Raw genomic sequence first — 20,760 nt, 5'->3', positions numbered from 1 at the left:
ATACATTGCTTTTCATTTCCTTTCAACATTGGCTGTACTTCCATTTTTGCCCTCTGCACCTCCACCATTCTTGATTTCGTCAGAATAGGCAACACAAGCAATTACCTGCCACAAATATATTTGGAACCTCCCCTCAATGACTAAGTCCTTCCTCATCCTACAGTGAAGTCTAGTGAAAATAAAGTTAAGAGAGAGACATTTGGACATTGGCATACTAATTTTCTGAAGATTATACCCCAGGCATTATTTAGGTCAGTTTTTATTTTAAGGACTGGGTATTACGCTTTCTGTACTTTTTTTTTTTTTTGGTCACGCACATTATTTATCTTGGAGTTGCCACGTGCTTAACCAGCATCTTGGGAGGATAGCATCTCTTTAGCTCCTGCTAAGTGTCAGCAGGTAGGGAGGTAATATACTTTATAATCAGGTAGAATTGGGTATGAAGAAGCTAGGTCCATCATTGACTGGCTCTGAGAGATAGAGCAAACTACTTAAAAAAAAAAAAAAAAAGAACGAGTGTTTTGCTGTTTCTGAATGCAAAATTATGTATATGAGGTGTTCAAGTCCTCTGCTTGAATTACTGTCAGTTTCTCCTTTCTTAGCTATTAGTGATTGCTTTGTGTTTTTAGTTGCTCCTTTGTTGGGTACATAAATTGTACAGTTGGATTCTTATCTTTGTCATTATGTAGTGTTCATCTTTGTCTCGTGCTACATGAATTGTTTAAATCTTTTAGAAATATGATCCTCTATAACTTTTGGACTGCAACAGAGATGGCTATTCATTGTTCTACTAGTCATTCTTAACTTTCTCTGTGCATTAGAATCCTTTGGGGAGCTTTTAGAAGTACCAAGGCCAAGGCCACATTGAACCAAGGTTAATGAAAAAGGAATGGCTGACAATGGAATCTAGATATTAGTGTTGAAGTTCCTTAGGTGATTGCAATATAATTTTTATTGTAGAGAAATTTCCAGGTATTGATACTATTTCTGTTGTTATCTGAATCTGTTGAAGGAAATGCTAAATTTTACTAAAAGAATATAAAGATGTATTTTTTTAACCTAAACTTCTGATTTTTCTGGTTAAGAATATCTGTTACAGACTTTTCAAAGATTATAACTTGCCTTATACAGTGAGCTTTTTTCTAGGAAGAAATATTCCCATTGTGTTCTGGGAGAGGTTGTTAAATATTTTAAATGTATAGGTCTAAAGAATTATAAGTCAGTTACTGAATATTTGAAAAAAAAAATGAAAGATTAGTCTATAACCCAACTCAACTAATTGAATTCAATTTCAGTTACAATAAATAACTCACACTTAAGTTCTATAATTTGCCCTCCCCCAGTATTTTATTAAAACTTTTCAAAGGTACAGGAACATTGAAAAAATTTATCATGAATTCTCATGTACCCACCACCTATATTTTAGAGTTTACATTTTTGGTTCTTATTTCATCACTTATCTTTCCATTTGTGCATTTCTCCATCCCTAAGTTGATTTGAGTTTTGGTGCCTTTCAAAGTAATTTGCAGGTGTCCAAAGATTTTTCCCCAAAATACTTCAGCATATCTACCTTTACTAAAGTTTAGTTCTTTGTAAAATTTGGGAACCGTGAAATACATAAATTCCAGCATGCATAACATAAATATCTGTAAATGAATATACTCATGCAGTCCATTTTCAGGATACAGAGCATTACCATTATCTCAGTTCTTTTATCTCCTCCTAGTAAATCCCTGTTGTTGTTTTTATTTTTTATTTTAACTGTGCCTTATTTTTACCTGTTTCAGACTTATATCCTCTTTTGGAGATAGCCTCATTTCACCCAGTATATATATATTTTTTTTTATTAACATATATATTATTTGCCCCAGGGGTACAGGTCTGTGAATCATCAGTCTTATACAATTCACAGGACTCACCATAGCACATACCCTCCCTGATGTCCATAACCCAGCCACCCTGTCCCTACCCCCCAGCCCCCAGCAACCCTCAGTTTGTTTCATGAGGTTAAGAGTCTCTTATGGTTTGTCTCCCTCCTGATCCCATCTTGTTTCATTTTTTTCTTCCCTTCCCCCCCATGACCCCCTGCCCTACCTCTCAAATTCCTCATATCAGAGAGATCATATGATAAATGTCTTTCTCTGGTTGACTTATTTCGCTCAGCATAATACCCTCTAGTTCCATCCATGTCATTGCAGATGGCAAGATTTCGTTTCTTTTAATGGCTGCGTAGTATTCCATTGCATATATATACCACATCTTCTTTATCCATTCATCTGTTGATGGACATCTAGGTTCTTTCCATAGTTTGGCTGTTGTGGACATTACTGCTATAAACATTCGTCACCCAGCATATTTTTGAAATTCTCCATGTTGTGACATGTGTCAGTGGTTTGTTCTTTTTATTCCTGAGTGGTAGTCCATTACATGAATATACTTGAATTTATTTATTCTAGCTTTTATTAAATGGCATTTGGACTTATACTAATTTTTGGCTCTTTGAATAAAACTGATACAAACATTCTTATATAAGTCTTTCTATGGACATATCTTTTCACTTCTATTGGAGTGGAATTGCTAGGTCATAAGATAGGAGTATATTTAGTTTTTAAAGAAGGTGTCAGATCTTTTCAGGAGTGGTTGTGCCATTTTACATGCTTACCAGCAGCATATGAGAGTTAAGGTTGTTTTACAACTTTGCCTACATTTTATATTTTATTTTAGTATTAATTTTTAATATCAGTATTCTCTTTTCCTGAATTTTGCTTTATTTGATTCATTTTTAAATTCATTTTGCACATTGTAAATTTGCTCCGCTACATGCCCCCGCCCCCAATCTTAAAAAAGTAGCTTTGGTGAGATGTGAAATTCCTTATATTAAAAAAATGGGAACTTGGCAATTTTTATTTTTGAAAAAATTTTTTAGAAAACTTTTCTTCTTGTAAAATATTTAGCTTTGATATTAATTTTGGCCATATAGTGTGCATTCCTTTTGCATTTATGATTATATATGTAGAATTTTGCATTGTTTGAAACTACATTTAGAAATGGGCTTTTGTTTTCCAGTTTCAGTAGGAAAGTTAGTTCAAAATAAGAGTTTGTGAATGATTTAATGGATAAAATGAGCAGTTGGAAAAAAAACTTTTTCAGATAGCTTACCGATATATTATTTTTAATGTCTACCTCCTAAGTTCATTGAAATTCCCAAGAGAAATGTTTCTGTGTCTCAGTATTCACCTTTTTTGGACTCTGTCTAGAACATAAAAATAATAATGTATCCACTTCACATGACTGTGTAGTAAAATCTGATGATGACTTTTAAGACTTAAAATTTACTTTTTCTGTTGATTACCAACTACTTCTAATTCCAGGGTTGTTGTTGTTGTTGTTGTTTTCTTTTATTATATATTATATATATATAATATATTATATATATAATATAATAATATAATAATATATAATAATATATAATAATATATAATAATATATAATATAATATATAATATATTATATTCTTTATTAAATATCTTTTATTTTTTGTTCAAAATGTAGAGTTAGTTTTAAGTGGAGCTATGTTTAGGATTTCATTTACAGTCAGGCACACCAGAAATGGACATTGTGTTTTGGCATACTTACTTTCAAACGAAAGATGCCACTGTGAAAACATTTTGTGACTTTTTGGTTTTTTTGGTTAGCTTTTCCATGGCTTAACAATGAATAGGTAATTGTAGATTTTTATACAGATACAGCTATAAGTGGAGAGAAAGAGACATTATTGTGCTGATTTTGAAAAAGAATAGTTTCTTCAACAAATGGTATTGGGAAGTAGGATATCCACAACAAAAAAAGAAATTGAACCCTTACCTTGCATTGTATACAAAAATCAAAATGAATTAATGACTTAAATATTAAGACCTGAAACTAAAAAGTACTACAAATACAAAACAGGGGGGAATACTTCCTGATCTTAGTCTCAGTAATGATCTCTTGATTGACACCAGAAGCACAGGCAACAAAGCAAAAATAGACACAGTTATCAGCTTGTATGTGTTAAATATGTACAGTTCTTGTGTATTGTTCACATCTCAATAAAGCTATTAATAAATCAACATACTGTCAAGCAATTATATTGTTGTGTATGTATCTGAAGATTTCTCTGGGAAAAGAATGACATCAGTGTGGAGCAATAGGAATGTGATATGTCTGTTAGCCGTGTGGAGGTCATCTATATAGTGAGAGCTGAGCAGTTCTGGAGTTCTCTATCTGGCCTAAAGAAATTTGGGAATCATAGAAATTTGAGATTGTAGTCAGAGAAGATCCTTACTGAAGCTTGGAAAGTATTTGTTTACTCTGTGTAAACATAACTATGGATGCATATTAAATAATGTTAATTGCAAGCCATGATAAAGAACTTTGGTTTTAATCAGTAACATAAAACAGTTTGCAAGCTACCTGTAACTAATAGTTGCCTTAAGAAATAAAATGATGACGCTCATAAATAATTACTCTTATGTCAGGTAGTTGACTTCAGTTTACTTAAATCTTGGAATTTGTGTTGCTGTCATTAAGTGGTGGTATTACAAAGAAAAAATACCACTTTGAGAAGAACTGCATTTACATTGTTGTAAGCCAGGAAGTTATAGTTTCAGGTTTGCAGAATACAAATATCAACCTAATTGCAATATAAATAATGGGCTTCAGGGGAATATGACTAGAGGGGAAAACATCCAGTTAGAAGGTGTTTTGAATGGTTTTTGGAGGCAGACTGATAAGTTCAGTTTACATTTTATTTTTTTTTAATTTTTAAAAAAGATTTTATTTATTTATTTGACAGAGATCACAAGTAGGCAGAGAGGCAGGCCGAGAGAGAGAGAGAGAGAGAGAGAGAGGAGGAAGCAGCCTCCCTGCTGAGCAGAGAGCCTGATGCGGGACTCGATCCCAGGACCCTGGGATCATGACCTGAGCCGAAGGCAGAGGCTTTAACCCACTGAGCCACCCAGGTTCCCCAGTTTACATTTTAGATAGGGTATGCTGCGATAAGGCAGTGATGGCATGTCTGGATGTGAAAACAAGAGCGAGGGGGTTATTTTAATAGTACATAGTAATACTAGGGTAAATAGAGTTACCAAGAAATATGTTAAAAATGAAATTTAAAAAAGGTCTTTAGTTATTGAATATATTAGCTGTAAAAAGAAATCACAGCTGATTTCTTATTTGGTTATCTAAAGAACGGTGGCATGTTTAATAACAAAACAAAACTTGGGAGTTTGGTTTCTGATTTCTGTTCGGCATCTAAACTTATAGATAAGTATGGCATAACAAAAGAGAACAAGTATTCTACCTTCAAGATTTTATTCCTACACTTAACCTACATCACACCCCCACTCCCCACTTCAATAAACGGCCCCCGTTTATTGAAGGTTGCAGAGTTGAATTAGCTTTGTGAAACTGAGCCATGACTTCATCTAGGTGTTCCTTAAGCATGTATAAGTACAAAGTATACCGTTAAGGAAGTACTTCCTTTTCACGTTACTCAGGGTATACTGTATTCTTGCATTGCTGACTTGTATCAGTTATTTGGGATAAATACATTTGTAATATTTTCAGTGACTTTTTAAAAATATGTTTTGCTTCTTTGAAACAGTAAGATCCTTAATTGTTCTTTTTAAACTTTTAGTTTTGTTTTTAGTATAACATATTTAATAAATAGTGGTAACCATTAAACGTACTACTTTATAAGAAACTGTTGACTTTGAAAGTAATGATGAATTGATTTTTAAAATCAGGAATGGTAGAGGCACCTGGTGGCTCAGTTGATTAAGCATCTGCCTTTAGTTCGGATCATGATCCTGGGGTCCTAGGATCAAGCCTCCTTCTCCCTCTCACTTTACCCTCCCCCTAATCGTGCTCTCTCTCTCTCTCTTCCTCTCAAATACATAAACAAAATCCTTTTTCTTTTTTCTTTTTTTTTTTTTTTTAAAGATTTTATTTATTTATTTATTTGACAGACAGAGATCACAAGTAGTCAGAGAGTCAGGCAGAGAGAGAGGAGGAAGCAGGCTGCCTGCTGAGCAGAGAGCCCAACACGGGGCTTGATCCCAGGACCTGAGATCATGACCTGAGCCGAAAGCAGAGGCTTTAACCCACTGAGCCACCCACGTGCCCCCATAAACAAAATCCTTAGAACAATGGCTTTAGTTCTTATTATTACTGAAAATGTATTTGTTAATTCCCATGAAAGATTAACGTCTGAAATACAGAATTCAGATGTTGGCTAGAAACTTAACATTAGAAGAAATCTTATTTGTAATTTATTTGAATTCTCAGAAATATGTAAAACCCAGTCAGTGTTTTATTACATATTTGAAAATTGGAAAGAGTAAATCTTAAAAGTTCTCATCACAAGGGCAGAAATTTTTTTTTGGAAATTCAGTGACAGATAACTAGGTTTACTGTGGTTGTTTAACAGTATACACAAATAATAAATTGGGGTGTACACCTGAGACTAATATAACGTATGTCGATTTTACCTCAAAAAAAAAAAAGTGGAACCTCATGGAATCTACAGATGTCTGCTTAGTAATGAATGGTCTCTATTAAAATGCTATGCGTCTGGATTTATATCAGTATTTGTCAGTACTAGATATTCCACAAGGTGCCTATGTGTGTGAAAAAACATTTTCAGGGTTAATACAAGTAAAATTTCATTACAGACATTAACAGATAAACATTTGCAATTGATTTTGATAAAGGGAACACTAACTTTTAGCCCCAATTAAACATTGTTCCCCATCCACATTATTCTCATTAATAGATCTATATTACAAAAAATGTACTCCATTATTTGAATTTAATCAATAAAAACCTTGTGGGAAAATATATGTAGAACCTTTTTATACTCTTTGCCTAAGTAAGTCTATAAAGTTAATGTTTAAAAGTAATTTAACTGAGGGATGCCTGGGTGGTTCAGATGTCTGCCATTGAGTGTCTGCCTTCAGCTCAGGTCGTGATCCCAGGGTCCTGAGAACAGGTCCAGCATCTGGCTCCTTGCTTAGCGGGCGTCTGCTTCTCCCTCTGCCTGCCGCTGCCACTGCTTGTGCACACTACTCTCTCTCTTCCCATTCTGACAAATAAATAAAATCTTTAAAAAGTAATTTATGGGGCACCTGGGTGGCTCAGTGGGTTAAAGCCTCTGCCTTTGGCTCAGGTCATGATCCCAGGGTCCTGGGATTGAGCCCCACATCGAGCTCTCTGCTTGGTGGGGAGCCTGTTTCCCCCTCTATCTCTGCCTGCCTCTCTGCCTTGTGATCTCAATCTCTCTCTCTCTCTCTCTCTCTGTCAAATAAATAAATAAATAAAATCTTTTAAAAAATAGTAATTTAATTGAATTACAAATAGTGCTACATTTAACTTGATAAGTGCATATTAGATGACTTGATAACTTTCATACTAAAATTGTATAGACACTATGCTCAATACATATATAGTATAGCCATTAATAAAGTACATACATGTCATCTTGTACTAGTAATTACTATTCTATAAATATAGTACAGAACGCATCATGGTAAAAATAAATATGGTCTTTAAAAAACAATTTCTGGTAAGATGCACAGTCCCAATGACAAACAGAAAATTTTGTCAATGCTAATGGAGGTGAAGAGAGGTGAAGCAGAGAGAGTTGACTCTTGTTTACTTGAGTAGTTTCAGCTAAAATGAAACAGAGCTTAAAATTTCTAAATTGAATTGTATTTTAAGTGAAAGATTATCTGCTCTTGATAAGAGCATCATGCAACTTATGCAGCTTTTATCTGTCTTTCACAGAGCTCCTTAATAAGCATTTACGGTCAGTTTTTGGCAGCCTTAGAATCACTGAAGGCATTCTGGGATGTTATGGATGAAATCGATGAGAAGACTTGGGTGCTTGAGCCAGAAAAACCTACCCGGAGTGCGACAGCACGCAGAATTGCACTAGGTACAGAAAAAGGATTAAGGAGACTTTGTGTGTGTGCGTTTGTACTTTGTATTAATTAGGAAAATGGACCCAAACAGGACATTGGACTCTTAAGTGAGACTTTTTTTTTTTTTTTTGCATGAAGTCAACTATTAAAACTTATTGGGATGAACTGTGATTTATTACTATGTATTTGAATAACTATTTCAGGAGAAAAGGGCAAACACTGAGGTGTTTCATTATAAAAGGTGATGATCAATGGAAGTATCATTCAGAGATACTGTTTAGCTTTTAATTAGCACAGAAATAGTGAAACAGATTTTTCAAAACTTACATGACTTAGAGAAAAAATTACAATAATGAAGTCTTCATCCATGAGACTAGACAAGATTAATATGAACAGATCTGGGAATATTTTCTGACAAAATTTAGAGGATAAAAGCAGCTGAAGTAGGCCATGCATGCCATTAAAGAAAAATCAGAAAGCACAAAATAATAATTAAACATTTTAGGTATTTTCTTTACTACAAATAACATGATATTAATGAATAAGATGTGATATAACAGTAAATATCCTTGTAACAATACCATATTCTCTTTATTATAAAATTATTGCTTTATGTATCTTCATTATGAAAAAGCAATATGTCAGTTTTAGAGTTCAACCTCTCAATATTTTAGATGTTTTAAACTATATTTGAGTTCACAGTAAGTAGTGTAGATGATTATAAGATACCTATTTATATCTTTCCTTCTTGTTTTCCTTGAAAGCCCAAATAAATATATTGTTAAAAGGCATATATTTCAAAGGATATTATGAAATTCTGTTGTGAATCATATCCACATTAGCAATTTTTGTAGTTTCTCCCCAGGCGTAATCGATTATCTGGGAGAAAAGAAGTAACATGTAATTATGAGAAAAGGAAGGTATCATTGTGCAAGCAGTTCTGCAAGTAGTATTGTTACTCCGTCTAAAAAGTCTAACGGTATTTAATTTGGAATAATTAACAAATTATGGTGTATTTGTGAACAAATAGATATTAAGAATAAGTATTTTCTTCAAAGGAGTATAGTAATTAATTTTCTTTATAGCTCCATTTAAATAATTATTTTGATCAGGTAATGATTAAATATACTTTTTATTATATTTTTCATTGTTCAGCATAGACAACCTGGTTTTTTATTCACTCTCTCTATATTTACCTTTAGCTCTTTTTCTTTTTTTTTTTTTTTGCCTCAGGCATTGATTTGTCTTTTTAAGACCCAAGTTTTCAGCAAAGTAATTGAAATATATTAAATAATATACCCACTGTTAAGTGAAAGTACTTTCTGGAGCCATTAGTACATGACATTGCTAAAGGCTAATACGGAATTTGTGCTCATGGTAACGAATGTATAAACAAATGAGATTGTAAATTATATTTTTGTTTTTCTCAGGAATGATTTGTAGTCGTTTTTTGTTTTACTTGATTATCTCCTTTTGTCAGATCTATTGTAATTGTGTTCACATTGTTGCCAACCTTAGCCAAAAGCTAATGTTACACTGTATAAACTTTATCAAGCCATTTTTACTGTAAAAAATCCAAATAGACCTTATAGTTATACTAATGTACCTTTAAGAAATAGTAACATTTCTGAAATTAGTACAATATTCCAATAGGTAGAATTTATAAAGGAATTTACTGCCAAATAGAAATAGATTTTCTTAGCTTCCATAAACTAGGTAAGTTGTTTTTGTTATTGAATAAACAGTATCTGATTTAATATGAATTGAATCCATTGTTAACTTATAATGGAACAAAAGAACTCAAAATGTTTTTTATTTCTGTATTATTTATTATTTTTTAAGTTTTTAAATTCCAGGTGACCTTCCGTGTAATATTAGTTTCAGATGTACCATATAGTGATTCAGTACTTCCATACAACACTGGGTGCTCATCACAAGTGCCCTCCTTAATCCCCATCACCTGTTTAACCCATTCCACCACCTACCTCCCCTCTGGTAACCATCACTTTGCTCTCTATAGTTAAGAGTCTCTTTTCTTGGTTTGCCTCTCTCTTTTTACCTCCCTATGCTCATTTGTTTTCTTAAATTCCATATATGAGTGAAATCATATGGTATTTATCTCTGACTGATTTCACTTAGTGTAATTCTTTCTGGCTCCATCCACATAGTTGCCACAGCAAGATTTCTTTTTTTTTTAATGGCTGGTAATATTCCATTGTATATCTATACCCCTACTTCATTATCCATTCATCAGTTGATGGACACGTGGACTGTTTTCATAATTTGGCTATTGTAGATAATGTTGCTATAAACATCAGGGTACATATATCCCTTTGAATTAGTATTTTTGTATTTTTTGGGTAAATACCTACAATTGCTGGTTTGTAGGGTAGTTCTGTTTTTAACGTTTTAAGGAACCTTAAAACTGTTGGTGAATTCCCACCAACAGTTTGAGGGTTCCCCTTTCTCCACATCCTCGCCACCACCTGTTATTTCTTTTGTTGTTTTTAGCCATTCTGATGGGTGTGAAGTGCTGTCTCATTGTAGTTTTGATTTCTGTTTCCCTGATGAAGACTGATGTTGAGCATCTTTTTGTGTCTGTTGGCCATCAGTATGTCTTCTTTACAAAAATGTCTATTCATATTTCTGCCCGTTTTCAATTGGATTTTTTGGGTGTTGAGTTGCACAAGTTCTTTATATATTTTGTATACTAACCCTATATCAGATATGTCATTTGCAAATAACTTCTCCCATTCTGTACACTGCCTTTTAGTCTTGTGGATTCGTTCTCTTTGCAGAAGCTTTTTATTCTGATGAGGTCCCAATAGTTTATCTTTGCTTTTGTTTCCCTTGTCTCAGAAGATAGTTCTAGAAAGAGGTTGCTATGGCCAGTGTCACAAAGAGATTACTGCCTGTGTTCTCTTCTAGGATTTTTATGGATTCAGGTCTCACACTTAGGTCGTCTTTCAGCCATTTTGAAATTATTTTTGTGTTTGGTGTAAGAAAGTGGTTCAGTTTCATTCTCCTGCATGTTTCTGTCCAGTTTCCCCATCATCATTTCCCATGGGATATTCTTTTCTGCTTTGTCAAAGATTAGTTGACCATATAGTTATAGGTTTATTTCTGGGTATTCTGTTCCATTGATCTAGGTGTCTGTTTTTGTGCCAGTACCACACTGTTTTGATCACTGCAGCTATGTAATGTAATTTGAAGTTTGGAATTTTGATGCCTCCAACTTTGCTTTTCTTTTTCAAGGTTGCTTTGACTATTCAGGGTCTTTTGTGATTCCATATAAATTTTAGGGTTGTTTATGTTCTGTGGAAAATGTTGTTGGTAGTTTGATAGAGATTGCATTAAATGTGTAGATTGCTTTGGTTAGTATAGACATTTCGACAATATTTGTTCTTCCAATCCATGAGCATGGAATGTCTTTACATTTCTTTGTGTCATCTTCAGTTTTTTTGATCATTGTTTTATAGTTTTCAGAGTATAGGTCTTTCACCTCTTTGACTAGGTTTATTCCTAGGTATCTTATTTTTGGTGCAATTGTAAATGGGGTTGATTCCTTTATTTCATTTTCTGCTGATTCAGTATAGGTGTATATAAATGGAACAGACTTGTGTATGTTGATTTTGTATCCTTCAACTTTACTGAATTAATTTATCTGTTCCAGCAGTCTTTTGGTGGAGTCTTCTGGGTTTTCTATATAGAGTATCATGTCTTCTACAGAGAATGAAAGTTTGGCTTCTTCCTTGCTGATTTGGATGCCTTTTAATTCTTTTTGTTTTCTGATTGCTATGACTAGAATTCACCTGTGAAGCCATCTAGCCATGGACTTTGTTTCTTGGGAGTTTTTGGATTACTGATTAAATTTTTTTGCTTGTTATCAGTCTGTACAAGTTCTCTATTCCTTCCTGATCCAGTTTGGTAGTTTATATGTTTCTAGAAATTTATCCACTTCCAGGTTGTCCCAATTATTTGAATATAATTTTTCATAATCTCTTATAATTGTATTTCTTTGGTGTTGGTTGTTATTTCTCCTCTTTCATTTGTGATTTTATTTATTTGGGTCCTTTCTGTTTTCTTTTTGACAAGTCTGGTAGAGCTTTATTAATTTTATTTTCTCAGAGAAACAGCACCTGGTTTCATTGATCTGTTCTATTGTTTTTGTTTTGTTTTGTTTTAGTTTCTGTACCATTTATTTCTGTCTTAATCTTTATTATTTCTGTCCTTCTGCTGGCTTTAGGCTTCGTTTATTGTTACTTTTCTAGCTCCTTTAGGTTTAAGGTTAGGTGGTTGGAGATTTTTCTTGCTTCTTGAGGTAGCCCTGTATTACCATATATACTTAGGTGTTAAGACCACTTTTGTTGCATCTCCATGGTTTTGGATTGTTGTTATCATTTTCATTTGTTTCCATGTATTTTTAAATTTCTTCCTCTATTTCCTGGTTGACCCCATTCATTATTGAGTAGCATGTTGTTAAACCTCCATTTATTTGTGGTCTTCCTCAAATTTTTTTAGGTGGGTTGACTTTAAGTTTCATTGCTTTGACTAAAAAAGGGGGTGGTTTCAGTCTTTTTGTATTTGGTGAGGTCTGTTTTGTGACCTAATATGTGATCTATTCTGTAGAATGTTCCATGTGCTCTTGAAAAGAATGTGTATTCTGCTGTTTTCAGATGGAATATTCTGAATATTTCTGTTAAGTCCATCTGGTTCAATGTGTCATTCATAGCCATTGTTTCCTTGTTGCTCTTCTGTTGAGATGATCTGTTCGTTGATGTAAGTAGGGTGTTAAAGTCCCCTACTATTATTTTTATTATCAATTAGTTCCTTTATGTTTGTTATTGTTTTATATATTTGGGTGCTTCTACTTAGGGTGCATAAATATTTGCGGTTGTTAGATGTTCTTGTTAGATTGTCCCCTTTTTCATCTCTTGTTACAGTCTTGGTTTAAAGTCTGGTTTGTCCATAGTTAAAAATAGAGCTATCTGGGGCACCTGGGTGGCTCAGTGGGTTAAAGCCTCTGCTTTCGGCTCGGGTCATGGTCCCAGGGTCCTGGGACCGAGCCCCACGTTGGGCTCTTTGCTCAGCAGGGGGCCTGCTTCTCTCTCTCTCTGCCTGCCTCTCTGCCTACATGTAATCTCTGTCAAATAAATAAAATCTTAAAAATAAAAAATAAATAAAAATAGAGCTATCCCATGACCAGCGATTACACTACTAGGTATTTATCCAAAGGATACAAACAGTGATTTGAAGGGGAATATGCACGCCGATGTTTATAGCAGCAGTGTCCACAATAGCCAAAATATGGAAAGAATCCAGATGTGTCCATCAACAGATGAAAGGATAAAGAAGATGTGGTATATATACATACAGTGGAGTATTACTCAGCCATCAAAAAATGAAATCTTACCATTTGCAACATTGTGGATGGAACTAGAGGGTATTATGCTAAGTGAAGTCAGTCAGTCAGAGAAAGACAGTTATCATGATTTTACTCATATGTGGAATTTAAGAAACAAAACATGATCATAAAGGAAGGGATAGAAAAATAAGATGAAATCAGAGAGGAGGTAAACTGTAAGAGACTCTTAATCATAGGAAACAAAAACAAAGGGTTGCTGGAAGGGATGGGGGTGAAGGGATGGGATAATTGGGTGATGGGCATTAGGAGAGCACTTGGTGTAATGAGCTCTGGGTGTTATATGCAACTGATAAATTACTAAACTCCACCTCTGAAACTAGTAATACATTGTATAATGATTGAATTTAAAGAAAATAAAGTCATTTGTCCAATGTAAGTATGGCTACTCCGTCTTTCTTTTGATACCCATTTGTGTGACAAGTGTTTCTCCCCCCTCCCCCTTTAATCTGCAGCTATCTTTAGGTGTAAAATGGAGCATATAGATGGATCTTGTGTTTTTTTTTAAATCCATTCTGAAACCCTATGTCATTAGATTGGAAAATTTAGTCCAGTTACATTGAAAGTGATTATTAGAAAATGTTTTGATAAAACCTCATAAAAAGTCATAAACATGTTTGTTTTTACCATTTATTGTATTTCTGGTCTTTTAATTTTTGACCACAGTTCTGCTTTTTCAAGAAAGCCATGGAAGTCATTTAGATAACTATTTCCTAATCTTGTGATTTCTTTTAATGTCATAGATCTTTATCACTCTGTAATAACTTTTTAATGTATAATAGAATTTTGACCAGAATTCTAGTATAAATTAATTATAGTAACTCAGTGGATGGACTGTGTATTTTGAAACTTTGGGTGGATCCCCAAATCTTTAGTCATAATCATAATTTCAAAATTTATTTCTCTTAGACCGTAAAATACTAATATACTTAACACAAAAACTATAAAACATTGGCTAATCATTTGGTATAGTAAGTACCAGATAGATGCCCCTTTATTTTTTGTTCGATGAACTTTTCTACTTCTATAAACTTCAATATTCTTTTATTTTAGGAAATAATGCTTCAATAAATATAGAGGTTGACCCCAGGCATCCTAGTATGCTTCCTGAGTACTGCTTTCTTGGAGCAGACCATGGTATGAGATCTCATATTTAAATGTTTTTAACAGGGTCATAAAATTCTTATCTCACACTGTTAAGATATTCTGAAATAGTAATTATTGGTAATTATTTTAAATGAAAATATTCTGAACTATGTACTTTTGTGGTGTTTAAAAAATATGATTTAGATTTTCCAGCCAAGTATTTAGGAAATTCTGTATTTAACTATTTATATTTTTAAGTTGCTAAGAGAATAGATTTTAAAAGTTCTCATCAAAAAAAAAAAATTTGTAACTACAAGTGGTGATATGTTAACTAACCTTTGTAGTGAGTGTATTGCAATAAGTACATATACCTAATCATGATGTTGTACCCCCAAAACTAATACAATGTTATATGCCAATTATATCTCAGTAAAAAAAAAAAAAATTGTGTTTAATGTCTTTACAAAGTGAGAGCAGCAGACGCTAAATTATTAAACTTTTTTTTTTTTTTTTTTTTAAATATCTGAAGTTGTAAAACCTCTGGGAATTAAGCTGAGCAGAAACATACATTTGTGGTAGGTATCTCTGCAATACAGTTGTTCTTTTTCTATTTTGCAAATTTAACAACACACTTTTTTTCATGCTTTCAGGGATCCAGAAAATAGTCTGTTACAAAACTTGAAAGATGTTTTAGAAATAGATTTTCCAGCTCGCGCTAACCTGGAAAAATCTGTAAGTTTTATCAGTGCTTTGATATTCCAAACAGCATAGCATAATGAAAGTTAAATGTTCTTCTTTTAGACACCAGAGAAAAATGAGGCTGAAAGGGGGGGAGTTAGAAGAATATTATAACAGACTTCTGAACTGCAAGCAACAGTAGCATCAAAGAACTTGTTAACCTTTGATTAGTGGTTTAAGTATACTTTTTTCATGGTCTTCGCAGTAATAAAGTGATTAATGACAGACATCTTTATTATTAAAAATAGGGGGAAAGGTCCAAAGTAGCTAATGAGATGTTTGGATATTCTGTTACTATCTACTTATGGATGATTGAAATAAAGTTTTAATTAACTAGATGTTATTTGTGAAAGGTGGCAGTACAGTTTTTAAAAATGAATAGACATTACTATGTTGCAAAAATAATAACCTTAGAATTGATTTTTGATAAAGCAGCTGGGGTTGTAGACAGTTAAAGTGGTAGGGATGTTTTTTTAATTCCTTTAGTTATAGAATTTTGAAATTTAGTAATCAAATGTCAGTTCTTCTCTTTACATACTACAGTGGCATTATACTGAAGTACAATATGGAAAAATTACCTAAGCCCAAAATAGAATCTGTTTTGAGTATATCTGTGTGCATTACTTACTGGATGAAAAAGGAAGCACTCTTCTTAGCAATAGCTTTTCTAAGGTGTTAAACAGTCATATAGCTACCTTTATAAAAAACTTGATAGAAAGTTAATATTTATCTATACCGTATTCACTCTTATGTTACCTTTGTGTTTTAAACACATATAAATATTTGTTTTCTTTTGAAGGATTTTTCTATGGATTGTGGGATTTGTTATGCCTATCAGCTTGATGGTGCCATTCCTGATCAAGTGTGTGATAACTCCCAGTGTGGACAGCCTTTCCATCAAATATGCTTATATGAGGTAGAAATAAAATAAAAGTAACCTTGGCAAGACTTTTTTGGCTACCATGACATAGGGAATATGCATATTTGAAATATACAGAGTCTAAATTCTGTTTAGTGAATGGTGATCTCTTTTGCCATTGGCCCCTTTACCAGTTCATTTCCAGATGCCCATATGCTTTCATTTCTTCATCCTGGTTACTAGTAAGTGAAGAAATGTCCTAAAGTATCCCAAGAAAGGAGAAAATGTATCCAGAATATATTCATGGACTACTTACTGATGCTAACAAGTCAAATCAGTGGTACCTTGGACTGTTTAATGCCTCTGTAACCCAAGGCAAACTGTAGATTCATCCAAGAGGGAGTAGTAGTGGCAATAAGGTGAAAGGGAAGTAGCACTATTGGGTATCTGTTACTTTTCAGAGTAGACTTAAGTATAGAATAAATATAATAATCTTTAAATATTGAGAAGAATGTATTTTATGCTCTAAAAATGTGATAGGACTCTCAGTGACATTTTACTTACTGTGATTTACTATATGTGAAGTCTGCTTTCATTCCTGTGTAGTCACTTGATCTCTATAGCATTCATCTTAGTGCACAGTTGACTTGATTATATAGAGCACCTTTCAGTTGTATAGTGCTTCTTGTCTTCCTTAATATCACCTACCATCTTTGCGCTTAGCAGTTGGTGTTATCTGTACTTTAACAATGGAGAACTTGGAGATGTCAATTTACCTTATATAAAACCATTAAATATCAAGTCTAATTATAGAGATATTCTTAAGGGAACATGTGCTTTTTTTGTAATAATGAATATTCATATAATTTTTAAAAATGGATTGCCTCATGCTTCTAATTAATGGATTGAGAATTAACCCACTATTGGTGATTAAGACCTAAATATTCAAGAGCCTGTGGTATCTTTTACAGCGGGAGTTCTTAATTTGTAATGATTTTAGGTGGGGTCTATGAACCCCATGGACTTGTGTGCATTATTTTTGTGTCTTTTGGGGTTGAGAAAGTACATAAAGGGGCCTATAATTTAGCTATAAATCAGTGGTATAAACCCTGAAATCCATGCTCGTCTCCCCTTGTTTGTTATTCAGCATATTACCAGTCTGGTATTGGCTCAGGAAATGTTCCCCTTACTTTTTGTTAAAAGAAAATTAAGAAGGTCAGTCTTTGGGAATAAAAATATAAGTACTCAAAGGAAATAATACTTGGAGTATCTGTAATTTGTAATCATGCTGACACTCTCCCTTTATCTTCTCTTTTTAAAATTTTTAGTGGTTGAGAGGACTACTGACTAGTAGACAGAGTTTTAACATCATATTTGGTGAATGCCCATATTGTAGCAAGGTAAGAAAACCATTAATCACATTTCATAAAGTGTGCCTAGCTTGTAGTAACATGTTCTGGAAGGTAAGCTGATACACTATATACATATCTATCTTAAACATTTTGTTACTTCTGTTCTTCTAGGTATATTTTTTTAAAAAAGTAAAATTGTCCCTATGAATAACATTGTTTTTTAAATTGCTCCTTTGGCCAAAAAAGTATTTTCCAAACTGTATCATGACACCCATTTTCTAGCATAAAGCAATCTTACTTTTAGAATGTCCACAAACTTACTGTGTTAAAATGTATTCTCTTTTTACAAGCCAATTACCTTGAAAATGTCTGGAAGGAAATCCTGAAATAAGAATGTAACATTTCTATGAAGAACTGGCAACTTTAAAAATTATCAAAAGGATTTTATTTGATATCGTCATAGAAAATATAAAGCAAGACATACTAAAGTCAAAAGAAAAAGAATGATGAAGCCATAGTAATACATGTCTGCCTTCATCTCTTCACTAAGAGTAAAGTCTGTTACCTCCATACCAGCTGCAGAAGTATATGTATACCAAGATGAAGATCTCGAATTATTGACTATGTCTGGACTGGCAGAATCTTGATAGGATTCATAAAATGAGTTTGGGAATTGTATACTGCTGGATTGTTGTGGAGAACTTTTTATTTCATTCAGAATTTTTTGAGACTTACAGTACTTCTGTCTTCTTCTTGTGCTTTCCTATAGAAAGAAAAATATGTATATTGTTAGGTTTGAGTTATCCTAGTATTTTTGTATTCTGTAAGAATACTAAATACAACATGTTACATAAAAAGAACAAATTTTTGTATATTTTTCCTGAGAAGTTTAGGTCCTGGATCCTACATTATAAGAACTTACAAAAGTACTTACCACATTAAGCAACTGAAATCTAGTTAAACTGATTGGTCCTTTTAAATCAGGAAATAGGCTGTCTCATAAGTAATTTATCCTCTAAAAATATGATGAAATATGAAAGCTAAATTTTCTTGGCAAGACAAAAAACTGGGCTTAATCTTCGATGGGCAAGACAGTCATAATTAGAAAGCTTTTTGGTCATTAATAATTAGTGATTCCAAGGGAGCCAAGACAGCGAACAAGATGGTGGGAGCAGTGCTCCATGTCCTCAGAGCAGTCTCCTGCCCAGGCTCCAGAGAATGATGTCTTCCAATAACAGACCTTGAGAAGACAGCTGGTCAAAATCCTTATTTGTCCTGAAAGTTGATCCAAGAAAAGATGCTCATTCTAGTCTCCTAGCCAAAAAGGAAACAAGCAGGCTCTACAAATAATACAGTGTTGAGCTGGAATGTCTAGAAGCGTACAACAAAATTTGTGAAGAGATTCTGCCAGAGTCTCATGAAGATAAACATTAACCTTGTACTTTGGTAGGGACTTGGAACACACTATATGGCAAGTACAATCAAGCGGTCTACCTCTGGAAGTAGGAAGGAGGATATCTTCATAATGAGTAAACTCGGAAAAATCAGATATTTGTGGAATTCCATAAGGCAGCTATTTCTTAGGAAGAATCAGCAGCTGACCCATGGCAAGGATCTAGTATATGTGAACTCAGATCTTAGCAACTCCAGCCAGGAACTGTGATTGCATAGGGCAATTACTGTCTAGCAAAAAAAAAAAAAAAAATTTCCACCCCAAACCCATCTATAGGATTGAGCACAATCTCATTCAGAATCCTAGTAGGCTTTGGAAATGCAAAGGACTGAAAATAGCTAAAACAACCTTGATGAAGAACAGAGTTGAAAGACACACTTTTCCATTTCAAAACTGACCACAAAGCTAGAGAAATCAAGACAGTATATGAGCAATTGGTTTCCAACTAATGTATCGAGGCAATTCAGTGGGGACAGATAATCTTTGACAAGGATGCAGAGACAACTGGACATCCTTGCAGAAAGATTAAAAAAAAAAAAAATAGACCCCTACCTCACTTTATACAAAAAGTGTAGACCTAGACCTAAATATAATAGCTAGAATCTAAAAATTTTAGGAAAAAAACAAAATCTTTGTGTCCTAGGGTTAGGTAAATAGTTGTCATATATTAAATTCAAAGGACATCATTTTAAAAAATTAAAAGACAAGTCACAGATTGAGAGAAAATTCTGCAAATCACTTATCTGATAAAGGACTTCTATCCAGAATATGTAAGGAAGACTTGAATAGACAGTTCTCTAAAAGCATATGAAAAGATGCTCAGCTTCACGGGCATCCAGCATCACCTGGATAATGCATGAAACCAGAGTAAGAGATCATCTTACCTCTTTTAGGATGGCTGTTATCCAAAGAACAGAAAATAACAAATGGTGAAAATGTCTGGAAACCTTTTTGTACTCTTGGTAGAACTATAAAATGGTGCCGTCATTAAGGGAAACAATATAAAAGGTTCCTCAAAACATTAAAAGTTGGATTATCATATGATCCAGCAATCCTACTTCTGGGTATATATTCAATTCAGTTTAGCTTATTGCAGACATATCTGTACACCCATCATAGCATTATTTACAGTAGCCAAGAGGGAGAAACAAATTATCTATTGGTAGATGAATGGATAAATTAAGTGTGGTATAAACATAATGGAATATTATGCAACCTTAAAGGAAATCCTGCCACATGCTCCAGTATGGATGAACCTTAAGGGCATTATGCAGAGCAAAATAAGCCAGTCACAAAGGGACATATATAATTCCACTAATACAAAATATTTAAAGTAGTCAAAATAACAAAGTAAAAAGGTAGTTGCCAAAGTGTAGGGGAGTTGGTATTTAGTGGGTCTAGAGTTTCAGTTTTGCAAGATGTAAAGTTCTGGAGATTTGTTGTACAGCAGTATGAATATACTTGGCACTACTAAACCTTACAGTTGAGGTAAGTTTCATGTGTGCAAAATTTACCACAATAAAAAATTTAAAAAGATTTAAAAATAATATAGTGATTCCCAGCATTTGTCATGACATGGCACCCTTTACCCAATATACACGCCACATATTGGGTAAGGGAAGAGGCTATTTCTAACCAGAGGAAACCGCCCCAGGGTGGATACTGTGGCATATCTCTTTGAATGCTCCAAGAACAGAACAACCACTATGGACTGAACAGATACTGATACATGCAAGTTCCAGGAATTTCTTAAATGTTTTTTAACATCATTCCTATTGGCCAAAGCTCCAAGAATCAGTTTCCTGTTTTCAGCTTGTTGGAGATTGTTCTGTTTCTGCTTTACTTTAGTGTCCTGGCCTGCTCTCTCCTTGTACCATTTATCAAGTAAC

General features: G+C 33.6%; 2 protein-coding genes across 4 annotated transcripts in view; one reads left to right on the top strand and one right to left on the bottom strand.

Moving 5' to 3' along the window:
* Nucleotides 1-19,106, top strand: part of FANCL (FA complementation group L) — a 91,468-nt gene extending 72,362 nt beyond the window's left edge. For all 3 annotated transcript variants that reach the window (XM_080814305.1, XM_080814304.1, XM_080814306.1), the window contains 7 exons: nucleotides 7,825-7,975; nucleotides 14,437-14,520; nucleotides 14,999-15,044; nucleotides 15,120-15,201; nucleotides 16,007-16,123; nucleotides 17,395-17,466; nucleotides 17,769-19,106. In XM_080814305.1, coding sequence (XP_080670431.1) covers nucleotides 7,825-7,975; nucleotides 14,437-14,520; nucleotides 14,999-15,044; nucleotides 15,120-15,201; nucleotides 16,007-16,123; nucleotides 17,395-17,466; nucleotides 17,769-17,804 — 588 coding nt within the window. In that variant the 3' untranslated portion in view covers nucleotides 17,805-19,106. The remainder of the gene's footprint in view (nucleotides 1-7,824; nucleotides 7,976-14,436; nucleotides 14,521-14,998; nucleotides 15,045-15,119; nucleotides 15,202-16,006; nucleotides 16,124-17,394; nucleotides 17,467-17,768) is intronic.
* The window catches only part of VRK2 (VRK serine/threonine kinase 2), a 117,153-nt gene continuing 114,239 nt past the window's right edge, over nucleotides 17,847-20,760 (bottom strand). The window contains exon 13 of the mRNA XM_080814303.1: nucleotides 17,847-18,181. Within this exon, the coding sequence (XP_080670429.1) occupies nucleotides 17,876-18,181 (306 nt within the window). The 3' untranslated portion in view covers nucleotides 17,847-17,875. The remainder of the gene's footprint in view (nucleotides 18,182-20,760) is intronic.

This window comes from Martes martes, assembly GCF_963455335.1.
Source record: "Martes martes genome assembly, chromosome: 9".
In the NCBI taxonomy this organism is placed as follows: domain Eukaryota; kingdom Metazoa; phylum Chordata; class Mammalia; order Carnivora; family Mustelidae; genus Martes; species Martes martes.
This window is presented reverse-complemented; position numbering and strand designations above follow the sequence as displayed.